The following is a 27,265-nucleotide window of genomic DNA, read 5'->3' on the forward strand; positions in this document are numbered from 1 at the left end:
ATGACCGATAGACATCACTTTGCTGAGATAGATGCTGAAATCTTTATGCATGAAATATCTCTTTCAAATTTGACATTATATTAATATAAATGATAATCCTATATACATTTCAGCCAGGTTAGAGACAATAAAGCTACTTTTGAAATAAAAGTCAAGTAATCTGAACACAAAGAGTTTACTGTATACATAAAACTACAGCAAGAATAGCTCAACTTAAAACACTGTAATGAAACATACAAAATTAAGTGCATTTCTTAAAAAAAGAACTACAGTTGGATTTTTTTTACAGACAACCACTGCATCATGCAACTTAAACTCTCTTACTCAAGTAACAAAAAAAAGCCTGATAAAACTAAAACACTGCACATTTACAACCATTCAAACATCTGTCATCTGCTTATAATACTGAAAACTAACAAAACCTGCAATGCTGCATCTGTCAGATGTTCCTCACATGTTCAGTAAGGTGATGGGATGCAGCTGGAACAGCACACCTTTGGATTTGCCAGCATCCTTCTCCTGTATCTCCATCTGCTGAGAGCGATCCACCTGATGACGCACACAATGAAGAACCCACTGAACTCACTCTAGGAAAGTAAACCATGATTACTGAAAGAAGAATTCAGGATCTCTTACCAGGTTCCACTTCTTGAATTTGTCATGGTACACTGGTGTGCACTCCGGTCTGGAAGGAGTTTTGATGAACAGTCTGAAGAAAAAAGATCCACAAACATTTGATACATGTTTGTGTGTCAGGAAGAGTCTCAAAATGAAGGACGGAGTACCTGACGAGTCGCTCTCTAGCCTCCTCCTGAAGGCTGCTGATCTTCTCCTGGCTCAGGTTTAGGAGGCCGTTGGGTCCGTCACACACAAGCCTGTTCACTGTGCCCCTCAGTGCATTTATCTACAAATACATCAACATCACAAACACATTTGTCTCACTCGTGAAACCAGATGAGTCTGCATAGATTAAATTGAACGCAATATTTTGCCATGATTTATGAGATTAAGAGTTTAAATTAAGTGGCGTTTTTTTGTTCAGTCATGTGCAAGATGCAGACACACACCCATCATACAGATATAACCACATATAGAATTTTTTAATGTCTAAAGAGCTACATGCTTGTTTTACATTCATATATTCATGATGGAAAAAGATGTCCTGCAGATTTTAGTTCCAACTTGCCTCAACACACCTGCGATGATGTTTCTAGAAAGCCTAGTAAGAGCTTGATTAGCTAGCCCAGGTGTGTCTGATTGGGGTTGGAGCTCAAATCTGCAGGACAGTGGACCTCATGTATCAACGCTGCATATGCACAAAAAAACTCACGTTTGGATTTACTAACGCTGAAATTAACATGAGAATGTGCGTTGGTCCACGCCAACTTCATGTCTGGCGTACGTGCATTTCTTGTGTGTGTTTGTTTTATTTCCATTGGTGACTCCTAGAGGCAATTATGTTAAATTGCACACTACAAAGGATCTTTGAGCCATACAATGCCAGCTGTATGGGAGGGGATCATCCGCATGTCTAGCAGGTATATAAGGTTTCCATACCATGCTGTTGAACCGCGGTAAAGTTAATTTGATGTTTGACATTCATAAGCATTCGATTTCAAACCAATTAAATTCTTGGCTCCTGTTATAATTTGAGCCAAAAATAGGTCAGATTTATGTTGCACAAGGCGTATTTTCTCAATTAAAAAAAAAAAACAACCATACGAATGAATTAAATAAAATTCAACCATATGAAATGATACAATAAAACCAGTACCAAAATGTTCCGAAAAACATCCTGCATATTGCACAAGACTCTGTTTTTGTAATAAGCACTTTATTTATTTTATCATTTTTTTTTATATCTTTTAATGTAAAAATTGTAAACGTCAATTAAACTCTGACACCATTTGAGATAAAATATTCAAATCAACTCTAAAATTGTGTTTAAATATTAGTGTCTTTCCAGAATGTTTATTTCATTGCATCACTAATAATATCCTCAGCCTACATTACAGAAATACACACACACCAAAACATACCTCTGTGATGTCTTCAATTTCAAACTTGACATCAAATGCAATCTCAATATCATGTTCAGGAAGCAATGCTTGTTGGGAAACGGAGTTCCAGCCCAATCCACACAGAGCTCCAGTAAAACAGGTCCTGTCTTCATTTGTACTGCAAAGAAAGTATGCATGCAATTAAATGCTGATTTTTACATTCATATGTATACAGGATATATGCAGGAATCATAAAGGAAATTCCAATACCTTTTTACAGTTTTTTTACAATCACTTTGCTACAAATTTCAGAACTCTGGTGTCAATTTTCAAAACTCTAGACACAAAATTCACAACCACTGCCAAAATCACACATTTTAGAAAAACTCTCAACTCTTTTTTTCAAATGCTTGGATACAACACACACAAGTCAAAGATGCTGTGTTCACTGAACTAAGATCACCTTTTCAATATAATACAATTAAACATCAAATTGATCCCATTTCAAAGTCCAACCCACACATTACATTTAAAATAAATGCGAATGCATTTACTTTACATCATGTTATTATCAACTGATACAAGCACTCAAAATGATAAATAACTGTAGCATTACTCTTGATGCGTGGAAACCATAGACTGTAAAATATATGGACGTAGTATCCGTGACGTCACCCATAGGTTTCTGAACACTGCAAAAGAAGCTACAACTCTGCTGGCACTTTGCTTAGACCTGGCTTAGGCAGACTTTACTTTGGGAAAACGCTTAATACTTTATTACATGCGACTCGTTTGTGTTCTGACCACATGTGCTTGGTTGTACTCTATATCAATTAAGTGTTTAGACTTTTAAAAACACAGTAGTAATACATTGAACCACTAAAGCATTCTTATGATGTTTTTCTACAGGAGGAAAATGTGAATTACTTCCAAACACTTCAGATATAGTCTGTGTTAGTAAATGCAAGACTATTGATGAAATCCAGCATAACACTGTATGACAACGCTTCAGATGACTGTTCTAGAATCTACAGCTAATCAATCTGTCAGATTCTGGAGTGCTTTACAGCTCTAATGAAAATTATAAATGATAAATGATCTGAAATAAAACAAATACATTTATAGAGATGGTATACAAGTATATAACTTTACTCACATGGGAAACGGAGGCCACGTGAATGGTTTGTGAGCACAATTAAGAGCACACAGCATCCCATATCATCTGATAATTGTAAGAAATAATTCCAAAAGGTAACTGACTGTGTAAAGCCACATAAAACAAAACAAAAATACGATGTATATGCCGAATTCAGCGGCTAATCTGCCGGAGTCAGCTGAGGTAAAGTGACAGCGACCAGCGAGACCTAGCTGTCACTCAAGTGGCCACGCCCTTAATTATGCAAACGTAATATAACCTAATATAAAGGAAACAGATGAGTTATAAAAAAATTCACCCCCTCACAGTTGTCATGGAGGGTAATATTAGCTATATGAACCAAATTCATTCTTTGTACCAGGCTGTAAACACCTTTTTTTCTGCTGGTAAGTTGGCCATTCTAACAGTGGGCTCAATTGAAATTTGCTCCATATGGAGCCAGGACTAGCGGAATTTCGATGAATTGCAGTTTCAGGTACTTCCGTATTGGCTTCCCGGGGGAGAACGGGAGGTTGCCGCTTGGTGGAAACTGATGTACAATATTACATGTTTGGATGATAAATGTTTCAGGATAGATCAAATAGCATCAGTTACCACAGAAGATGACCCAACTGGACATTATCTATAGATTTCATCTTTATTCCATATTTATGGTTTCCTCGTTCCATGTACCACTTTTATTTACAGACATTGTTTTCATATTTGACATTACTGTACTGTATGCAAGAAAGCCCAATCACAGCAAACCAATGGATTCACATTGAAAATGAAAACACCACTGTGATGTAGGGGAGATCCTGTGACCAAATCCACAACACCAGTCTAATGGAAACACAGATCCCAAAATAGAAATCTGATATATAGAAATATATGCAAACTACACATGTGACATAATAGTTCATATGAATTTTACATATATAAAATGTCATTCATGTCAAAATATTGCCCTTTTTTCAACTATTAGAATTACAAATATGTACATATATGTTACGTAAATATATTATCTATTACAGTATGTTATATTTTTTACCCCTACAACTATATTACCTATAATTTGTATAGGTGTCCATATGGCTGTAAATGAACACAAACACACACATATATATATGTATGATATGGTTGAAAAAAATGTACAGTGATTTATGCACTATTTTGACAGATTATTGACTATGACATTTTATATACAGTATGTGAAATCCAGTTGTAATTTGCATATTATTGCCATATATCATGCCATACATCATCTTTCTATATGGGGACCTGTAAATTACAGTAACCCTACATTAAGATGAAATGAATAAAATTAGTTCAGTGTATCCACTGTCTGTACTGTTCCCTCTACACTTATGTATAAACCATAATGGAACCTGTATCATATGTTTTGAACAACAATATTTAATGATTGTTAAAGATTGTTTATTGAAACGATGTGGATCTTGTGTGCTGGTGATTTAAAGTTGTGTTCCTGAAGTATTTGTATGATAAAAGGATCATGTGAACCAATGATCCAGCAAATGCAAGACTTTTTTTTAAGATAATGAACGCAGCATGCAGAGTTGAGCACTGGAGAGTCTTTGTTAAAAGTAGTGACTGTTTAGAGTTTTGTGTCTAGAGTTTTGAAAACTGACATCAGGGTTCTGAAATTTGTGACAAAACAATTAAAAAAAAACAAAACTGTAAGACTTTTTAAAGATCTTCTCAGAATATTTTAAGACCTCATCGCCACTTCAAGTTCTAATCAGTATCAAACCTTTAACTTAATAAACAGTTGCTAATAAACAATTGGAGTTAAATAAACGGAGCACAACCGTGCAACAGAACTTAGATACGCTCAGAAGAAACAAACCTTGAAAGAATAAATTACACGGTTGTTTTCAGCGATAGGTTTTAGCCACTGTTTAAACTTGTCTTTCTCCAATCAGGAGTATGCAAACTTGGATTATCCCATGCTCTATGGCCGGGCTATTCAATTAGTTTGTCATGGGGGCCAGTTCATGAAAAGCATCCCAAATGAGGGGCCGGAGAAATATGACTTCCAATATGAGTGATGACACAACAGCATATAAGAGTCCATATGTTGTATTTTTGCTCCTTAAGACACTCACGTTGTATTTTTCTACATTAAATTATTAATATACTGTATTTTGAAACTACATAACAGTAGTTTCAGTGCATTGTACAATGTGGCTTATTTACACACATTCAAATAATGTATTTCAAAGCACAACAAAAGCAGAGCATTTTTGGAGGGCTGGAACAAATTGCCTCGCGGGCCGCCAATTGAATAGCCCTGCTCTATGGTTTCGCTACATGTGGAGAGAGTCACAACACTTGACAACACCACACCCTGACAGAGGAGCTTGGCCAGACGCACCCAGCCCGAACCATTCGAGAAAAATAAATATGTGCTTTTTTGGAGTCAAACAATTTGGACAACACTTGAACAAAATTTAAGACCTCGAAAAAACAGGATTACGACTTTGTAATACCTTTTAAGGGCCTTAATTTTCTCATAATTGATTTATCAACTTTTAATACTTTTTAAGACCCCGCGGACACCCTGGTATAAGTGTGGATTGCAATTTAATGACTTAACATTTAAAGGGCACCTATGGTGAAAAATCTACTTTTCAAGCTGTTTGGACAGACGTGTGTAAGTACAGTGTATAGACCGTCATATTGGGGTGATATAAACACACCCAGTGCTTTTTTTTCCAATTTAAAAACAAAAAACGGTGGACCAATTGGAGCGGTTTTCAGACCGACCGCAATTTGATGTAGGAGTGCATCACCATATCCTCAGTTTGTCATTTCACGTCTGCCACTTTCAGCGTGTAAGTCAAAGCGATGTCACTAAAGGAATACCCTTGCTCTATTTTTAGATGTAAGGCTCATTGGGCTCAACACAAGATCAACATTCACCACATGATTGCTCTAAGCGTGCGTGGTTATTAGTCTCGGTGTACAAGCTTGGAACTTTAAACTAGCACACAGTTGGCTCTAAAACTATACAAAGACACAAATGATTTTGTACTCTGCTTGGTCTGTGTCCGAGTTGTACATGTACGGCTGAATGCTGGTCCTCTCACTCATGTTGCTTCTCTCTGTCTGCCTGTCTGTTGCCAAACACAGAGTGGGGGAGGTCTTGGCTCCGCCCCCTTGTTACGTTGGGCGGGAATTTTAAACAAATTTTCATGTGAAGCAAAACACCCCTGAAAAAGCGAGCTGTGTACACGCCCCCAAAATAACACTTTTGAACACATAATAATAAAAAAATCTGAACTGTGTTTTGAACTGAACCTAAACTGGCACACTCAAAAGAACCATCATATTAATATTAAACCTTAAAAAAGGGGTAAACTATGTGCCCTTTAAGGTAAAAAAAATTTTTACACAAGTTTTAACACCTTGTGGTTGTGAAAATGTACAGCTGGCATGAACTGAGTATTGTGACTCATGAGACTAAATGAATATCATTCCTCAGAGACCATGGCTGCGTCCGAAACCGCCTACTACTCGGTAGGTACTGCAATTAAATTTAAACATACTACTCAGCCATTAGAAAAGTACGTTCTACACATTATGAATGTGGAAGTATGAATGGAATTCTGGTGTATGTTCCCTTTTAGGAAGGTTTCTATGCAAATTTTATAAACCAGTCCACAGGTGATTTTGTTCGTTAAAGACTGACGTAAAAATGTTACCGCAGTTCCATGACAGGGGTGAAGAGCATCGTCACGAGGGAGGGAAGGCCATGGATGTGAGGCATCAGAGAGGTTTCCTTCAGCAAGATTCGAGAACCTGCACATGAACAACAACATGAAATTTAGGGCTACCGTACTACTGCTATCCTTACCAGCTGTATTAAACTGATATACATCACTGTCATATAATAAATTATTCATTTAATTGTCTGAAAGCTTTGTCCTTTTAAGTAATTCAATATTCATTTGTTGTTTTTTTTTAGGTTTCTTATGCTGCAACTATTTATTAAATAAAAATACAGCAAAAATTGTATATTTTGAAACATTATTAAAACCAATTTTTGTAATAATTACAGTTCATAGAGTACAGAATATTTCCGTTGACAAAGCTAATCCATTATTATCATGTGTGATTGTATGCTCACCTGAGGCACTGAGAGACACACTTGCAGCCACCAGCATCCTCTCATGCCAGTCCTGTGGTTTCTCATTCACCATTACACAGTTAATACTGTCTCTTTCAATGTTGACAGACCTGCAGACCAAACCAAACCCATAAAATTCAGAAAGGAAACCTGTTCGATCTGATCTGTGAGACAGCAAAAGCTTTTACCTGAAGTTGCTGACTCTACTCATGCCGTGAAAGTTGACCTTGTGTGGGCTGCTGGGACCATGAACTACAGCCTGCAGGGAAAGAGAGAATTTTTTTGTAGGGTAACATTACTTCTTTTAGAAATGTCTTATTTAATGGTCCAATACACCCCTCACTGTGTATTACGAATATTATTCTCTGATCAATTGCTTTTGTTCCTTATTTGAAAACTGCTTTGGATTAAACATGTATAAAAGCAAAACAATTTGCACTTGTGAGACTACATTAAGAGAAGTTTGATCACATTAGTAACAAATAAGCTTTCCATAATCAAAAAAACAACTGCAAGGTTGATCAAATGCTGCTATGCCAATACCTTGCACTTGGGGGCGCTGCTGCCAGATGCACAGAAGTGCAAAAGGAGCTGGTTGATGAGCTGCTTGTCTTCCTCCATCCTGCTGTTCAGTGAACCACTAGCAAAACTGGGGGTGAATCTGCCACTGGCCATATCTTCATACAGAGATATCAGAACCTCATGAGACTGCTGCAGATGCACAAAGAGACAAACCATGTTTATAAAATGTGAATGTTAAATTTAGCTTCTTGGTTAATGAAAAAAAACTGGACCCTTCTTAGAATATAATTCCAAAGACTTGCTGCCTCTCTCACACACACACAGACAGAGAGAGAAGAGAGAAGAGAGAGAGAGAGAGCTCCTTGGTTGGAGAATGAAAGCCACAATGAAGTCCAGACATTCTGCCACGGGGCTATAATTGTGTTGCCAGGCCTCAGCAACCCTCCCAAAAAAGGTCAAAACAGTATAAAACCAATGGTGTCACTAAAGCTTGTCAAACTATGGTGTTTCTATGGTTACCTGACTCTCAAAGCTCTCAGGCGCGTGGCAGGCATGACCCTCCTGCACCAGCAGATCAGCCACACTCACGTCACCCGTCTCAGTGGAAATGTGCAGGTCAACACGCATGACGCCATGCAGGATAGAGTAGAGCGAGACGATGGCGGAGCGACCACTTGTGAGGGTCTTAAAGCGGTTACGAGCCCGACTGCTCCAGCGATCACCCAGAATCAGGGACTGGGCAGACGGAGCCATCCCTGCGATGCAGAACTCCTGCGCCTGCAATGAAACACATTAACAGCTCATGTCCATTGTCAATAAGTTTGAAGATATTATATATTCATATCATCTGCTACAACTTGAAACGAATCAGCTCAAAATGAGACCAACTGAATTTTTATTTAGACATACATTTGGCTAAAGGGGTCTGCCATGAAATTCATCCATGAATATATGAAAGTCATATCGGTTTACACCAAGGGTGATTGTTATACATTTAAATAAATGCTTTAAACACATGAGAATAGTGAATTCTCTGCCACAACAGTTTTTCCAAAATAACAGATGATAAAGAAATTAGGGGTGTAACGGATCACGGTTGATCCGTACAGATCACAATTCACTGTTCGGAATGCACATGACCCGCGGATTAATAACTTTTTTGAACTTGTAGGTTAATCCTACATTTATAACAATTGCAGAGAGATCGCCTCCCGCATCATTAAAATCACGTGTATGAAAGCATTTTGGCTTCCCTGTAAAATATAACGATGACGGAAAAAGTTGTGGTGAGACCTAAATGCTTCCTTAGGTTTTTAATTTAAGGTGTTTTGTCACTGTTTCTTTAGCCAACATTAATGCATTCAGTGTAAAGCTGCATGAAAAACATTAAAAGATCATGATCTCAATTCAAACCCACGTAACATGATGATAAATGATAATGATTTGCATATGTTTTTTAATCCTTCCAAGCGCTGCATTCAAATCTGCATTTGATCGAGAGATTCAGTTTTTACACTTTTTCAGTTCGTTACAAACAATTAAATAACACAGAAGTAATAGGAGAACAGTTTATAGCTACAATATAAACACTGATGTTTATGGTAAAGATTCAAATCACAGTTTAATGGAACTTGACACCGGTGAAAGCAATTACATTTTGTAACCAACAGGCATAACAACCATCAAAATTACGTCACTGAATAGGTTTTCAGAAATTATACACCTACAGTATAATGAAACAAAGTTACGTGTGAATTGTTGAGTCAATAATTAAAAATAAATATGCCACGTTATACCAGATGTTAGCTTTTTATATTTAGCTTTATCAGCAACAGTAGCAAAGATCATATTTCGTATTGAATACTTTTCATTTTTCTGCTGGTTCTTTCTTGATTTGTATTTTTATTAAAATGACAGGTTCTAAAATCTTTTTTTACAAAATGAGATAAAAGACATTATGCAGTTATTATAAGGAAGATACTATACAGTTATTGCTGCATGATTCTTTGTCAAATTGAAATTGATGCTGTAACAAAAATCATTTTTTCCTCAAAAGTGTTTTTATTGAACATGTTAGATATGAAACCTGTAGTACAAATAGCTTTTCACTTTTTCTTTGATTTTTACACAACAAACAAACAAAACCCGTCGTGCAGATATAAATTTAGGTTCTATCAAAATATATGAATAATTACAATGAAATACAAATAAATAATATTAAAACATATTGAACTCTTATATAAAAAAATTAAAGAAAAAATAAAATCATAAAACAATAACAAGGAAAGGTTCTACTCTAAAATAAAATTAGCGTCTTTCACCTTTATTTGATCTAGAACAGGTTGCCAAGTGAGAAAAAAAACATATCTGTACAACCTCTTGCAGTATATCGTATTTTTTCTAAGGTCAGGTGGTGTAGAAGCTCAATAAGGTCTTTAAGGTTGGAGGAAAATTTTCCTTCCATTTGAGCAATATTAACCTTCTAGCTAAAAGCGTAGCAAAGGAATTCACATTTATATTAATATTATTATAACCTAAGGACTGTGGTATGATACCAAATATTGAAATTACGGCCTCAGGTTCTATATAGGTATTTAATGTTTCAGAGAGAAATTTAAATATTAGCTGCCAGAAATCCTTTAATTTTGAACAACATAGTGTAGCTGGCTCAATATTACATGTCACAATTAGGCTCCATATTTGATTTAAATTTGGCTAGTTTCACTTTGGACTAACGTAAAATTGAAGGCGAGTGAATATTATCTAGAATGGATTTCCACATGTCTTTTCATAAATCTATCTCCAGTTCAACCTCCCATTTCGTTTTTAACTGCACTAGGGGTTCCAGATTATAGGAATTAATTATAGAATATATATTTACCAATAAGTCTCTTTAAGTATGGGCTTAGCTTCAGACAGTGATGGAAAGTGGCCAAAAATTATTTAACATTTTAAAACCAACTTCAAATCAAATGAGTTACACAAATTAAAGAAATCTCTTCACATAAAGTCAGGGTTTGCCTGTGATCTTTCCATTTAAAATTTGTGGCCATCACTGCATTTCAATTAAGAACCAAACAAAGATGTAACGTGGTTTAATCCAAATTAGACTAAACAATTTTACAATTAAAGCAAAAATCAAACAATCTGATTAATTTTGTGAAACTATTAGCCTTACTATATCAAATATGTGAAGGAAAGAGCAGACAAGCTAAAATGAAAGAGTCAGTTCACCTTCCAATTGTATATGACAACCAAACCAATCTGAATAGTCACATATTTTAATTGATTTTCAATGGTTCATCTTAAACGCCTAACAATCAGAATCCAAACAACTTTAACAAACTTGAGCCCTGAAAAAAGAAAGAAAGGGATACAGATCTAGAAGACCACCAGGGGGAGCAAATGATGCCTAAATTTTTCATCTTTGTGTGAAATCCCCCTTCAAAAATGTAAATAAAACAAGAGAACTCGAATCAGGAGGAGATGTACATACTTGAAAGGCTGGGGTCATCAGGTCAGATGGGAGCTCTCTCAGACTGCTGCTCGGGACCACAGAGGTGTTACCGAAATCCACAAAAAAGACCTTTATGCAAACGAACACATATATTATATACACAAACACATATATGTGAATGTTATGTAGATTTATGTTAGATTATTGTTTTGTTTTACACAAGAGAAGTTGAACAGAGTTTACCTCTACATTGCTGCCCAGTATATGCAGTACTTTGGCTCTAAAGTATTTCGCCATTTGCTGACCATCTTTGAAAGGTGCCACACACAGCAGATTTGGATAGAGAGAAACTGACAAGGGTCTCAGATCTCTCATGTTTAGTGCTGCTGTTAACTGACACTGTTTCTCAACATTGTTCTCGTCTGTCTGAAAGCCCCAAAAATGGCCCACATCGATCACCTACAAACAAACACTTCAGTGATGTGCATGCTTTTCAAAAAGATGCATTATGTAATTAGAAAAAAGGGAGGTATAGATACTTTGGGAGATTTTTCTGAGTGTGATTTTGTGCTCGTTTGTAATATTTCTTAACCATTTCATATCTTGAACGGTACAAGGATTTTTTTCATTATAGAGTCATTTTAACTACATTACAAAATGTTTCACCACACTGTGCATGTTTTTGTACTCTCAGGCGTGTGGCATTTTATTTTTATTTTATTTGTTGCTTTTTGCAACCTCATAGGCAAAATATCCACCTACATAAGTAGGCCACATTTCTCTAAAAGCCTTTGAAACTCTCTAAAACAAACATTTACATCCGCATAAACCAGAAGCTGCTGTGGATTTGTATTTTAGTATAATGACATTTCTGTCACGTTTGCCAGTGATCTATGCCTGGAAAGATTGCTGGTGAACTACAAATCAGTGACGAACTACAAATCCCTACAAGCCACTACACACACCAGTGTCCACTTTCCACTAATCAAACACACGCAGCTGAAACCTGGCATCAAAAATTGTTTGGACTTTATATACACACTGCACACATTAGTTCAGTACTGGGTCTTTAATTTGTGTCATGCGTTGTTTACATAGCTTTGCCTTAGTTTCTTGGTTTATTTCTGTTTGTTCATGTGATACTTTGCATTTAGATGGCCGATTTGTGTTGACCTTATGCCTGTATGATTATTTTGAATGTTCCTTGTTTTACCACCTGTTTTTCTGCACAACAATCCAATCATTAAATGCACTTGGATCCAATCCTTTTGTCTTCGCCTCTTAAGCAGTTCCATGTGACAATTTCCAAATAAAATGAAATATTAAGTATGGGGTGGGTTTTATTTTTGCGCTTCTCCTAATCTTTCACTCATAGTTGAAGGGCATGTGGCTAAGCATATTTGACAGGACTTTAATGTTTAGTATTTTCACCTCGGTAATGTTGATGACGAAATCTCTGCTGGATGGAAGTTTCTCTGGATTCACAGTGCTGCTCAGAACTCCAACAGGAGACACAGTGTGGCTCTGAACATCCACATTAACCCTGAAAGAGACTTCTGTTAGACAACAGCACATTTCTGGTCCAGATTTGTGTGGACTTGTGGGTACCTTGTGTAACGCAGGTGGGCGATGGGCTTCCCTTTAGCATGGAACTCCACTTCATCTGCATGGTGCACCTGCAGGTGGAGTGCTGGAGTGTGTCGTGATCTCAGCAATGCCAATAACACCTCATGTAACACACCCGACTCCCTCACACATGAGCGATAGAACTCCACATACGCTCTGCAATAAAATCAAAAAGTAACTCTGACTTCTTATGTCACAATTTTGACTATTCCTCTCAAAGATGAAAGATAACATTGTAATTCTGACTTAAACTCTGACATCTGCCATTTTTGAGATTAACAATATTGTAAATTTCAAACACAAAATTCCAACTTTGTTTAATTTTTAGATATAATGTTGCAGTTGTGTTTATTATTCAATATAAAATACATTGTGTTTCTGTTTTCAAGTTACCTCGATCCATCAAAAGCGATTGATTTGACCTGTCCACACTGACGAAACAGTGACTGCAGCTGCTTATAGCAGAGGAATGCAAACGGAGGCAAATTGCGAATCTGAGAGAGAAAAAATTTGTTAGACTAGAGACAAACTCTACACATGCTTATAAATTCTTGGTCAATTAACTACAGAAACAAGGTCCTGCTTTACTTTTTGGGTTCTAAAGTTTAATACCTATTAACTTCAAATGCCTGTGCCAATAAAAAAAATGGTGTAATCCAACTAATTTATAAAATTTCAACAATGTTCAGCAATGTTTATATGAAAATGTTGCTTCACAATAACAGTAATTATTCACCTTATAATAAATACAGGAAAAAATATGAAACTACTGCTTTTAATATTATAATAGAACAGTGAAGACAGGAACGAACAAATGAGATTTGTACAATAGTACTCAAATCAAAGCTGTTAGCATTGTGTATACAGTCCCCTGCACCACATCTGACAAAATATAACTCTTGCAAGTAGACACTGGTACCAGAATTGTGGTCTTTGGATCGTTTCCAGAAAGTTCCTTGGATGCCAGCTGCTCATCAATTTCTCCCTGGGAGAAATAGTTTGGGAATAATGCACCCGCAATGACCACCTAATCCACAAAGACAAAGAGATTTGAAATAAGATTTTTGTTTGAATAATTTTAGCATGGCGAGTTGGTGCTCAAGCAATACTGTTATCTTCAATTATCAATACTGAAAACAGTTGTGCTGCTTAACATTTCTTTGCAACCTATAATATGTGTTTAAGCTTCTTTGCAGATACAAAGAACAACATTTATTTGATTCGTAACAATATAATTTTTATTTTACTTTGGATCGATTTAATTCTTCCTTGTTTACCAAAAAACATGTATACTAGAGGTGCAGACGCTTACTGCACAAGACGAGATGAGACACGAGACTGGGTTCACAAGACAAGATGAGATTTTTACACTAAGAAATCTTGAATGATTAAATACAAGAACGGAAAATTGTTTATTCAACTGAAAAAATAAAATCATAAAATGCAAAACTATTTAGATGCTTTTTTTTATATACTTGTAATGAATGTCATTTTATTTTTGAATGGAAAATAATGTTTATATATCATTTTAAATATTTGCTAATATATGAATGGAAAATAGATATTTTATTCAACTGAAGAAAAAAAAATGATCACAAAATTCAAAACAATTTGTGCTTATTTAAATCAACTTGTAATGAATGTTGTTTTACTGCTATAAAGGACATGCAAACACGGCAAAATATTTCTCCCCTGAAAAATTTCACACGAGAAATCAAACTCCTTTCCACAAATGTAACTTTTTTTTCTTTTTTTTAATGTATGCAATCATGTTATTTTTGCTATTTTGTTTTTAATTGTTCATCAGTTTCACTTTCATTCAGCAACATTTCATGCCCCTGTTATAAACTCTCCTGAATGCGAGTATGAAGGACTGATAGGAGAGAGTTGTTTTAATGAAGTTTAATTCCGCATGCTGAATGAAAACTCCATCATAACATCACAACTCATGAGACAACTTTTTACCTCAATGAGAAATCTCGTCACGATTTAGTCTTGTGAGATCTCACCACATTCTAAACTTATACATACTTAATCTTACTGAACAGTTGTGTATTGCAGCGTGTGGCTATACCTGCAAGATGAATCTCTGTTTGTGCAGACTAGTATAGTCTGTAGGGTTTGAGGAGCTGCTGATGTGCATGTTAAATCTGGACACTCTCTTCTTTAGATCCTCAAAGAGCTCTGCCACCTGTAACACACATGCACATAAGACAGGACTTGTGCAAATTTTGTAGGAAATGAGAGCTTGAATGTGTGAGAGCAGTGCGCTTACTTCTCTAATTCGCTTGATCTGAATGCAGTTTTCTTTGCCCCATTCCAGTTCATCCTAATAATAAAAAACAGGAAACAAGTGTTTTAGTGTGAGCAAAAGACACATTTTGCATATGTTATTTTCAATGGTTGGTCTTTGCTAAATTAATAGTGGTTTTGTATTTGAGCATATCTCAGACTGTGTCTTTAAAGATAGTGTGTTTGAGTAACATAAATTTTAAGAGTTCGCACTAAGATAATGCTTAATAATATTAGCAGGTTTGGCATGCTCTCCTGGGAGAGAACTCTGAACTCGGAGATAATTGAGCCCAGGGCTCTCGCCTGGCCAATGAGCATGTAAGGGGGTACAAGATCAGGTGGTTCTCGAGAGCTCCCTCTGGTAAAGAAGGAAAGGGGGAAATGGGGGGGGGGGTTCTTCAAAATGAAAATAAGGGAGTAATGCTAGATTGGATATTTATTGTGTATCTGGATTAATCCGATTGGCTTGCTAATGAACATGGATGGGAGACCAGCCACGGTCAATTATATCTTGCGCTTCTCTTGAAATTAGTATTGTCTTGAATATGGCTCCATCTTGCAGTTTTTGAAGACAAGAACATTGTACAGTGCCTGTATGTAATCCCTTGTAAGAAAATAAAAGTTTTATTTCCCATCTTTAAAATTGTTTAATTTTATGTCAAGTAAATTATTTTAACCAAATTAACTGTTTGATGACTACTGTTAGCCTTAAAATACTGAGGTGTCTGCCCAAATTTGTCTATCACTTTCCGTGTTTGGTGTATGGCTACTGTAGCAGGAAATTTAGATGTTGCTCAACCATGACTGACTGATTACATATCAGTTTTGCCACACACTAGATCTTTATTTTGAAGGTACATATATGGTAATAAAATACCAAATAAGAATAATCTTAAAGTGCACAACGAGAGTAATGGATATTTGCGAAGACCATTTGAAAACATGCTTATGTTTGCAATTGCACTAGGTGAAATAAGTAGTGCGGTTATTCACTTTTTAATATATGATAAATATATATACTCTTACCTTTGGGTGTCTGAGTTCTCCTTTAGCTCTCGACGTGTACCATGCCTGAAATAAAAAAGGGCAGTAACTAATATTTTACTAATAAAGATATGAAATACCATCTAGTGATTCAATTCATATTTTATTCAGGTATCTCATACCTTGAAGGCATTGACGTAAGCAAAGAAGTCACTTGGAACATTTTGTGCAAAGCTCAACTTACTCCTGTGGGGTCAAACCAGAGATGACAGCACAAAAGTACCTTGAGACCCAAGTGAAAACTTGATTTAGAAAACCTATGACGTATATGACAAGCCAGAGGTCATCCTACCTGTACCCAGCCAGCTGCTGCAGTGACGGCATGGCAAAGAAACTCTTCAGGGAGAGAGATGCAGCTGTGAGAAAGAACATTTTTTTAAATCAATTTAATGGCAACAAGCTCTCATTCAGATGATGTACAAACATTTTCACAAACACGAAAGTGTTATACCAATGATAAGACACTCCTCTAGACAGCCAAACACATGTCCAAGAACAACCAGCTTCCCCAACTGCAAGTCTACGGGCAGCTGTGCCAACACACGACCCAGAAACGTCAAATCGCCATCAAACTGCCTCTGACTGTTGCTCTGCACAGAAAGAGCTCCGATCTGCACACAAAGAGGACACAAAACAAGATTAATTATATATTTAACTAAAACTAAATTAAAAAAAACTTTCTGCCAAGAGTAATAAATCTGAAATTCAATATAAATATTACATAAATTAACAATTACGTCCACTGAAAAAGGTTTTCGCTGAAGCACAACTACTACTAAGTGGAAGTGTAACAAAAAAAATTTAATAATAAAAATTATTTAAAAAAAATTTTTTTTAATAATAATAATAAATAAATGAATAAATAGTATTTTAATATAAATAAAAAATGATTTTAAAAAGCTAATTATACATGTACCATATACCAATACTAAAATACAAATCTACCAAATATAAATCATTCGAATCACTTTAAATGCATTAAGACAACAACTTGCTAACTTGATTCTAACATGTCTCAAAAATTACACAATTATATGCTCAAAAATGTCTTACAAAAATGTTCTCCGTTATGCATGATGCAAAGTTTAAAGTCAGGTTAGAACTTCAACGTTGTCACTTTATTCAACAATGTCAAAGCTGGGTCAACCAAAAAGGTCAACTGTACTGACCTGTTTGAGCTGCAGGACGGTCCTTTCGATGTCACTGAGGATAGGTGGTGTGAGGGCTGTGGAGAGAACCGAGCGAGGATCACCCATATCCAACAACTTTACCTTCAACAAGGTACTGGCCAACGGTGACCGCTGCAAGTCAAATCACACACAGATCTTCACATAAATCCACTCAAATGTTGCTATTATGGATAGACATGTGGTTATCCCCATACCAGCATCTCTGGAATTGAGAAATTTGGAATCTCATTCTCCCAGAAATGTCTCGTCACCAACCGGTAACAGAAGCCTTTAGAGACCCGTCCAGCACGTCCTTGAAGAACACAGAAGAACAGATACAAAACCAAAAACAAGCAAAAAAAAGAACCAAGTGGCCTTTAAAAAGAAATGAGGTGATACCCCGACGCTGGTTGCAACTGGTCTTAGATGCCCATGTGATACGGAGACATCTGTAATTGGTTTCCTTATCACACACCAACTGACGCACAAGGCAGAAGTCAATCACTGCACAACACACACAAAACAAGACATAATTTATACTTGTTACAGTAGGATGACCTCAAATAATGTTAAATAAAACCAACACCCACCGTATTTAACATCAGGCACTGTGACAGAACTCTCTGCAATGTTTGTGGACAGAATAATCTGCAAATGTAGACAGATGCAGACATACATCTGTAATTACATACAACACTCCAAACACAAAAAGAAGGTATTGTGAAAAAAATGCATTGTGCCTTTCTGTATCCAGGTACAGGAACCAAGAACACTCCATTCTGCTCTTCTAAGGTGACAGTAGAGTGAAGAGGATACACCTGCAACCTGGGAACAAATAAACAGGTTAGCACGTTTACACACAGGCATGGTTGTAGAGAAACACACATTACACACGGACGCACCTCTTGCGCACAAGTTTTGAGAGGGCCTCCTTCATGTACTGGATTTCAGCAAGGCCAGGCAGGAAGACCAGCACACTGCCTCTTTCTGGATGAGTAGCACTTCCTGTCTGCTTCGAGCTCCTGCTCCATACAAACACAACTCATTAACAATTTAATGACTTAAGTCAGGACTTTTACTCCTTAAGAGGCATCATGAAATTATTATTATTTTTGTTCCTCGGGGCTAACTTGTAAAGTTGTTTTTTTTTTTTTTTTTTTTTTTTAAACAAGTACTGCATGGACAAACAATTAAAGGGTCAGCCCTTCAAGTCAAGAAACAGAGGAAATAAACAAATAAAAACTTATTTTTTTCAATAATGAAAAATGCATCTCATACTGATCTCTAACCTGTGATCTTTAGCCTCCATCTCATCGAAGCTCTGGATGAGAGATACAGCAACATTATACATCTCCTCGGTGATGTAAGGGTCTTGTGGGAAAGTTAAGTCCAACTGTGACAAACACAAACACGTTTATATTATATATCGGAGCAGATTATGTGCTGTAGGTATATAAAAATAAAAATATATATATTTAAAAATATAGCAATGTTGTTGCTTCCCATACATTGACTCCAATAGGCAGCATGGTTTTGAGCTCATCCAGGTAGTACTCTTCAACGGTGTATGGGGCTCCTTCTACCTCAAACACGTATGCTGGATTCATCTGATTACGAATCGGAGACCCAAAATACTCTGCAAACTCAATACAGTTTATGGTCGCGGACATCAAAATGACCTGCAGAAGAAATGTGAGAAATGGGTAGATGTAAAAATTAGTGTAAAATCTGATTGTGTATATGAAAGTACTTGTTTTGCACAAACCTTAACATATCTGGAGTTGGACCGTAGCAGTTTTCTGACAACCAGCATTAGGAAATCAAGCTCTTCTGATCTTTCATGGACCTTAATTGGGTTATAATGCGAAGACATTTAGAAAATGCTGCACTGTTTTCATTTATAGAGATAATTCATCCCAAAAAAATCTAACTTCTGTTAAGATTCTCATCCTCAAGTTTCTTTCTTCTTTTGAACACAAAGAAAAATGTTCTGAAGAATGTTGGTAAAAACAGTCATTGACTTCCGTAGTATTTGATGTTGCTGTTCATAATATGAATGTCAATGGCTGTTTTTTCCAACACTCATCAAAATATCTTGTTTTGTGTTCAACAGAAGAATGAATTTCATAAAAGTTTATAACCACATGAGTGTGAGAAAAATGTTGAGGAAAGTTGCATTTCTGGGTCAACTGTTCTTTTAATGCATAGGTCTCAAACTTGATTTCTGGAGAGCTGCAGCTCTGCACAGTTTTGATCTAACCCTAATCAAACACAGCTGATCCAACTAATCAAGGCGTTCAAGACTACTAAATATTAAGCAGGTGTGAGTTGGAGATGGTTGGAGCTAAACTATGCTAAACTTTGGCCCTCCAGGAATTGGGTTTGAGACAATTACTTAAATGCTTATATAAATATTTTATTTTCCATTATAGCATATTTGTTTTATCTTTTATACTCAAATTAGACAAGACATTTACCAATATGGCCTAAATTATAACTAGTGATTTTTTGGTAATGGGAGGCAGCACATCTTTTACAATAATTATAAAAATAAACGATTCCTAAGCACCAAATAAGCATAATACAATAATTTAATTTCTAAAGAATCACGTGACAATGAAAACAGGAGAAATGCTGCTGAAAATTCAGCTTTACAAACACAATAATAAACATTAATCTACAAACTTACATTGCAAAAGAAATGTTATATCTCAATTGCAATAATATTCTCAATACTCAGGGCTCAAAATTGCGACTATTTTGGTCGTGTATGCATCCGAAATTTAAGCTATGCGACCTCATAATATATTTGGGAGCATTTGTGCGACTGCATATAATGGTTGTAGTGCGACCTGTTTTAGTTTTTTCTAAAAACGTGCTAAATCGGTTTTCCCTGCTGCTATATTGGTTCATATTAGCTGTCAATCACTCAAGACTTTCCGCTGTCAGATGACAGGGAGCTTTTGTGACCGCGGGGAATGCAAACGACTGAAGAGTGAAAAATACACCGAATCTTGATGCTCGTTGCATTCACTGTGTGTTCAGCGCAAATGTCCGCTAAATGTAAAATCTAACACTGTACACACCATCGCCAAAGAAGCTCGCCTTCACTAAGTTTAAACTTATGCGGCTTATAACAAAGAACAGTATTGCGCCAGTGGTCATCTTGAGAATCCTGCTCTGCCCCCCTCATATCTTGGGGCTGCTGACTCGCTTTCCACAAACACAGAAAAATGTAAATCAGCGAATAACGAGACCGAGTATTAAAATGACACAAACCGAAAACAAAACTTTTAAAAGTGAGAATTTTCTTCCTTTCTTTTGTCAGTTCTTTCTTGAGATGTATATTATTTTTCTATTTAATAACTGATGACTGCTTTGCAGCTTTCAGCCTTAAATTGAATGATTTATTATAATCTTCCGTTTGTTTTGTAGCAGAAATAGTATTTATTAAATTGACATGCATATAAAAACAATAGTACAAAATAAAAATTTCTTACTGCAATGCTTCATTTGTGTCTGATGCAAACCATCAATTTATTTTTCATAAAGAACAGTAGGACTTTTTATCAAGGCAGCATGATAATGAGAAATGTAATTCAGTGTTAGTATTATTGACATCATCGTCATCATTATTATTCTATAATTATTAGACAGTCATTTTGGAATTATTGCACAAATATTCAGTCACCACATCATTAGTTAGACAGTTGTTTCTGGTTTTTGTTAGTCCTAATTGTTGTTTTCAAATATAATAAATCCCTTAATATACAATTTGCAGCGGTGCTTTTTCATTTTTGGCGAGTGCTCCTACATTTTTTCTGGTGCTACTAAATTTTTTCTGGTGCTCCTAAATATTTAAAGTTCGGAATACCGGTGCTATCAAGTAAAAAAGTTAATTTCAAGCCCTGATATTACAGTTTCACAGTATTTGTTATTAAAAACATACAGCATTGGTAAGACTTTTCAAAACATGCAGACTCCAGACATTTTAACATGACTGTTTATCTTGCAGATTATTTGTGTACCTCATCTATGAAGATGTGTGAGTATTCGGTGAGTGTTTTGGATGATACTAATTTCTGCAGTAAGACTCCTGTGGTCACATAAATCAGCTTGGTGTGTTCTGTGGCCATCTTCTCCAAACCCACCTGGAGAGAGAGAAAAATTTATGCAATGTTTATAGTATTAAGTCAGTCTAATAGTTAACACTCTTAATTTTAAAAGTTGGCTTATTTTTATACCACAGGATTCAAGGTATATAGAAATGATGAGGAATTTATATACTATACACTAGTTTTCAAAACTTATGCAACTTGATTCCCATTCCATATAATATCTATATTCTTTTCATCTTGTAGTGGAAAAGAGATTGTATGCCATGCATCTCACACCTGATACCCCACCAAGCTTCCCAGGGTGCATTTGCGCTCACGTGCCACCCAACGGGCGATGCTTGTAGCGCCGATTTTGCGAGGCTGAGTGACCACCAGATTACAGGGTATGTTTCTCTCTGCATAGTGATCCACAATGAACTGTGGCAGCTGGGTGGTTTTCCCACTGCCGGTAGCTCCACGAATGATGACCACAGAGTTATTCTCAATCAGTGACACCAACTACATACACAAACAGAGGGACTTTTATATAAACACATAAAAGGGAAATACACTCAACATAATCAAACTTGAGAAATATAGTCAATAAATCTTCTGAATTGTCAACACATTTGTGTGTATGAATGTACTATACCTCTTGTCTGTTCTTAGTAATTGGTAGAATTGGATACTCATAACTGGCCAGCGAAGGAGGGCAGGTTCCTGAACCTATAGGTTAAAGGTCATATTACAACAGTTTGAACTTCAATATGAGCTACACAATAGATCCCAATAAATGTAGCACAATATTTGATTTTACTGTAATTTTAGTGGATTATACAATTGCTCATGAAAAGCATTTTTATCATGTTTTCTGATGTCCACTTTAAAAATCAGCATCAGAATACCATCATATGAACTAGAAACTAGAAATATTTTCAATTCTTTTTGAGCCAGCCATTTTGAAAGGGGTCTCATTCAAGACTTGGGAGTAAACACTTGCTGCTATAATTGGGTATTGGTTTTGCTAATTAATATGATTAATGCTGCTTTGACATTCACTGAAAACACTATAGGTGTTTTGGTTTAACTTTTTGGTTTAACCCATATAAACACAAATAAATAAGTACTTATCAATCAAACTGTAATAAGCAAAACAATGACAAAATGGTCAAAACATTACAATATTACACACTTGTGTATTACAACATTATCCGCTTAAGTGTGGCGTCACGCCAAGCAGCTTCAAGGTTTCCGCAGGTTAAATTTAAGACTTTTTAAGACATTTTAGGACCATTATGAATACAATTTTAGACTTATACAGGGCTGAATGCTAAAAAAACTTTCCGAATATCCCAGTTAGAAGATTTTCAATTGCCCTATAAAAAATGACTAAAATTGTATACATTTAATAATACATTAACAACAATTTTGTTTTGTTTTTTGTTATTAATTTTCAAATATATCTATTCACAAACCCTATAACCCTTACCAAGACTAGAACAAAACATAGCTGTCAATTACTTCAGTCTACAATAATAATAAAATTAAGAAAAAATTTACAGGAAAATTAAGACTTTTTAAAAAAGATTTAAGACCTACAACACAAAATTTCAGTAGATTTAAGATTTTTTTAAGGCCAAGAATGTAGCTTTTGAGATCAGACATTTTAAGATTTTTTTAAGACCCTGTGGACACCCTGGGCTTCCAGGTCCAAGCGATATATCAAACTGTATGGGGAGACTCAACAAATGGTAATAATAAAAGTTTACAAAGCATTGTATGACTTTTGAAAATCACGATTGCTATATATATATATATATATATATATATATATATATATATATATATATATATATATATATATATATATATATATATATATATATCTCCATGCCTAATATCCGATGGCCAGAAAGCATTTAATTTTTATAATTTGTGATGCAGCAAGTACAAATACTGTTGTGTACACCATGATTTCATATACAATTCACTTTAATGTGTTATATGACTACAAAGGGGTCATAAACTGATCTTTTCTCAATTCAAATGTGTATCGGCTTGGACCCGGAAACAGTATTCCATACATCATGACTTTACAAGCGGATTGACAGATTCAGCATAGTCAGCACTGCATCGTCTATTATCTTTAGTCTGCAATACAGTGTCTTGTTTAACAACAAGTTTACTTCAGTTCATCACATCATCAGATGCTAAAAATCAGCCCGCTTTGACGCAATACCAGAGAAAGAGCTTGCGGAGCAAATAAGCACTAGAGATCTGCTTTTGCAGACCAGTGATGGCATTTCTGTTTCTGCATGCTGCATTACTGGTAAAATAATGATCACAAACGTGTTAAAAAATGTGTGTTCGTAGTTGTGTAAAATAATGCGTGTTTTTCGATTTATTAAGTTATTTGTTTTCTAAAACAGTGTGGTTTTCAATTAATTTGTTATCTCTACTTTATCTGGATGTGATTTAAATGTCGTAGGACAAGACATAGGACAGAACATAGACTCAAGCAACTTTGCCATGCTTGAAGCTTGCAGCTAGAACATAGCCTAATTAAAGTTAGTCTGTGTGCGGTTAACACAAACTCCATGGTCCACTTAAAATGAGATTTCAAATCATGGAAAATCTGCACATATGAATGGATAAATCACGTATGAATTGGTCAAGCAGTGTATTTATTCATATAATCACTCACTTTTCTGACACATGTTCTGTAAAGGACACGCAGTAAGCAGATCTAATTTCTAATTCAAATATGTAATTAAAAATCATTTAGAATACAAGTTAACATTTGGATTTCAAAGATTTACAAATATGTCATGTGTACATGCAACACATATTTCTAAATTTATCAAAATAGTTTATATATGAATATGATGACATATAGCTTATGGGGTCCAAGCAACATTTCCAGGTTTTGATGAATAGGTTACTATTTGTTAATACTTTACATTTAAGTACAGCAGTTTTCTTTTTACTTTAGGAACAGTAGCCTACCATTTTTAATTAACTTTTTAAAGCACATTTTAAACGTTGACTTTTTATTTTGTTTGTTTACCTATAATCACAGTGCAGTGTTTATGTTCAGATTTTGTATAATGTATAAAGTGGCTGACAATAATAAATATTCTTAATAATAGGAATTAATCTGCCTCGTCATTATGGTGGTACTTAAAGAGACATTTTTTTTCTAAGGTGGTACTTTAAGAAAAAAGTTCTAGCTTTTTGAAGTAAAGCAAAATAACCCAGAATTCAGTTTACCCAGGGTTTATAGTAACCTAGGGTTAACTAAATCAAGAATGAAAAGTCCTTAAATGTGATTAGTTATGTAGATCTGCGTGCAATTACAGGTTGGAAGTTGTGCCCTCTTCCTCTGGTTTCCATCATCTGATTTCTCCTCTGGAGAGGTCTGCTCAGACAACGCCTGATCAGTTCTGCAGCACATACACACACACATTGGAAAAGAAAAAATGAACTTTCCAAATTGAAAGATGTGTATTAGGTAATGTTATTTCTTGGGTCGTCTACCAATCAACTGCCCAGTTAATTATTGCCTGTCAATCAAATAAAAAAAAGTGAAAAGGTCGTGAACAAATTACTTTACAAACATGAAAATGTGCATGTGGTAAAACGCATAACGTTAAGTAAGTTACTAACTGGTAAATACATATTTCAAACGCACGTGTTTCAACTGACGTTGTCGACAACCGCATATGCTCAAAATACACGTTCAATCGATATTAACCGTCCAAAACATTTGCGAAATCCTCTTAAAGTACGTATTAATGGTAGAATTGTAGTTTTTAAAAATAAAAAAAATCGACAACACACATTTCTTCGCGGCTTTATGACTTTACCTGACTTCTGTAACGTTAGCTTCGGCCTCTGCCTTTTTCACTTCATTAGTGATCCTGATGTTCGCAAACTGTGCTCCGACTGTAAACCAGTGAGCTATCTGAGCTGACGTGATGGCCTGATGCATCCTGTACGACACAGGGTGGCAAATAGATCAAACAAAATATTAGAATAATATTCATACACTGAGAAGAGGCAACGTGCGTCCACTCTCGCGTTCTCACTAGCATCTCTCTCCGCCCGCCAGCAGGTGTGGGCCGGGGCGTGAACCAGGTTCGCTCACCTTTTTTAATTATTGTTTTTTTTAAATAAATGTTTTATATTCTGCTGTATGTAATTTGATGATAGAGGCCAAATATATTGTTTTGATGTTGCTTAATTACAATTAATTTGTGTATAAACCTAATTGAGATAGAGCTGACAGCTGATAAAATGAGGTGGAATTAAAGAGATAGTTCACCCAAAACAGAAAATTCTGTCATCATTTCCTCACCCTCTTCACAAACATGTTCATCTTTCTTTCATTTGTTTCATTCATTTATTTTCCATTCGGTTTAGACCTTTTATTAATCTGGGGTCGCCACAGCGGAATGAACCGCCAACTTATAGCATATAAAAATATATGGTTTATATATATGGTTTTATATATGTTTTTTTTTCTTCACTTCCGCCATTAGTGAAGTTTTTTTTCCCTCTCCGCTGTCGCCACTGGCTTGCATGGTTCGGGATCTGTAGAGCTGCGCATCGTTGGATTTGCCCTTCAATATTTGGACTCTCAGTAGTGATTATTAAACCACACTGAACTGAGCTCAACTGAACTGAACTTAAACACTACAAACTGAACTACACTGTTCCTATTTACTGTGACCTTTTATGTGAAGCTGCTTTGACACAATCTACATTGTATAAGCGCTATACAAATAAAGGTGAATTGAATTGAATTGAATTGAATATGTTTTATGCAGCGGACGCCCTTCCCGCTGAAACCCATCACTGGGAAACATCCATACACACTCATTCACACACATTCACTACGGACAATTTAGCTTACCCAATTCACCTATACCGCATGTCTTCGGACTTGTGGGGAAAACCGAAGCACCCAGAGGAAACCTACGCAAACACAGGGAGAACATGCAAACTCCACACAGAAATGCCAACTGACCCAGCCGAGGATCGAACCAGTGACCTTCTTGCTGTGAGGCGATCATGCTACCCACTGGGCCCCTGTGACACCTTCATCTGTTTCATCTATTCATTTTTTTTTTTTTATGTTTCAAAGAAGATATTTTGAAGGAAGCTTGAATGCTGTTACCATTGACTCCCATAGTATTTGTTTTATGGAAGTCAAGAGTTACAGGTTTGGAAGCAATTCATGGTAAGTAAATTTTCTTTTTTGGGTAAACTATCCCTTTAAAACAAGAAAAGATTAAACAGAGGAAAAACTTTCAAGTTGGCATGAAATCAAAATTTACTCAAGATTCTCATTTTTATATGTATATAGTAGTGCTTATAAGCAATCTGTCTGTGCACTTTATTATAAAAAAACATAAAACATGGATTTTTATTTTAGTAGCAAGGCCCATTTTCCAATGATCCAATCAGTTATCAAAGGATGAAATCATGCACCACTCTACTTTTTTTCTCATTTCAGGACCATTTCAATCAGATGTGGGAATAAATAACAATCTTAACTTCCATACTGACTTTAAAACACTATTAAATCAACAACATTTTATTATGATTTGATTAAAGCAAACAGTTCTGATTTAGATTATTCTTTTACCCTGCTGCTCATATGTGTATACTCAGAGTTCGAGAAACGGGCAACAAAAATCTCCAGTATGTAGACTAAAGTATGCAAGGCAAGATCTTCCTTCAGTGTATTGCAGGCTCTGCTGTGACAAGA

At 35.7% G+C, this 27,265-nt stretch overlaps 1 protein-coding gene across 1 annotated transcript; it reads right to left on the reverse strand.

Annotated features, from left to right (window-relative positions):
* Positions 1–301: 301 nt before the first annotated feature.
* Positions 302–25,483, reverse strand: tdrd9 (tudor domain containing 9). Its single transcript, XM_056471120.1, has 35 exons — positions 25,359–25,483; positions 24,850–24,935; positions 22,145–22,218; positions 21,790–22,011; positions 21,424–21,546; positions 19,161–19,241; positions 18,904–19,074; positions 18,685–18,788; positions 18,298–18,417; positions 18,136–18,220; positions 17,986–18,043; positions 17,795–17,899; positions 17,611–17,708; positions 17,396–17,527; positions 16,678–16,837; positions 16,519–16,582; positions 16,349–16,412; positions 16,209–16,253; positions 15,166–15,219; positions 14,965–15,081; positions 13,810–13,917; positions 13,284–13,384; positions 12,873–13,046; positions 12,696–12,807; positions 11,508–11,723; positions 11,304–11,393; positions 8,327–8,584; positions 7,829–7,996; positions 7,474–7,544; positions 7,286–7,395; positions 6,861–6,957; positions 2,040–2,178; positions 786–904; positions 637–709; positions 302–549 (listed from the first exon to the last, which is right to left on the reverse strand). The coding sequence occupies exons 1-35, from the start codon at positions 25,481–25,483 to the stop codon at positions 451–453; spliced, it is 4,023 nt and encodes a 1,340-aa protein (XP_056327095.1). The 3' UTR covers positions 302–450.
* Between the last annotated feature and the right edge of the window lie 1,782 nt (positions 25,484–27,265).

The sequence above is a fragment of the Danio aesculapii genome, chromosome 13, assembly GCF_903798145.1.
Source record: "Danio aesculapii chromosome 13, fDanAes4.1, whole genome shotgun sequence".
NCBI classification, from domain to species: domain Eukaryota; kingdom Metazoa; phylum Chordata; class Actinopteri; order Cypriniformes; family Danionidae; genus Danio; species Danio aesculapii.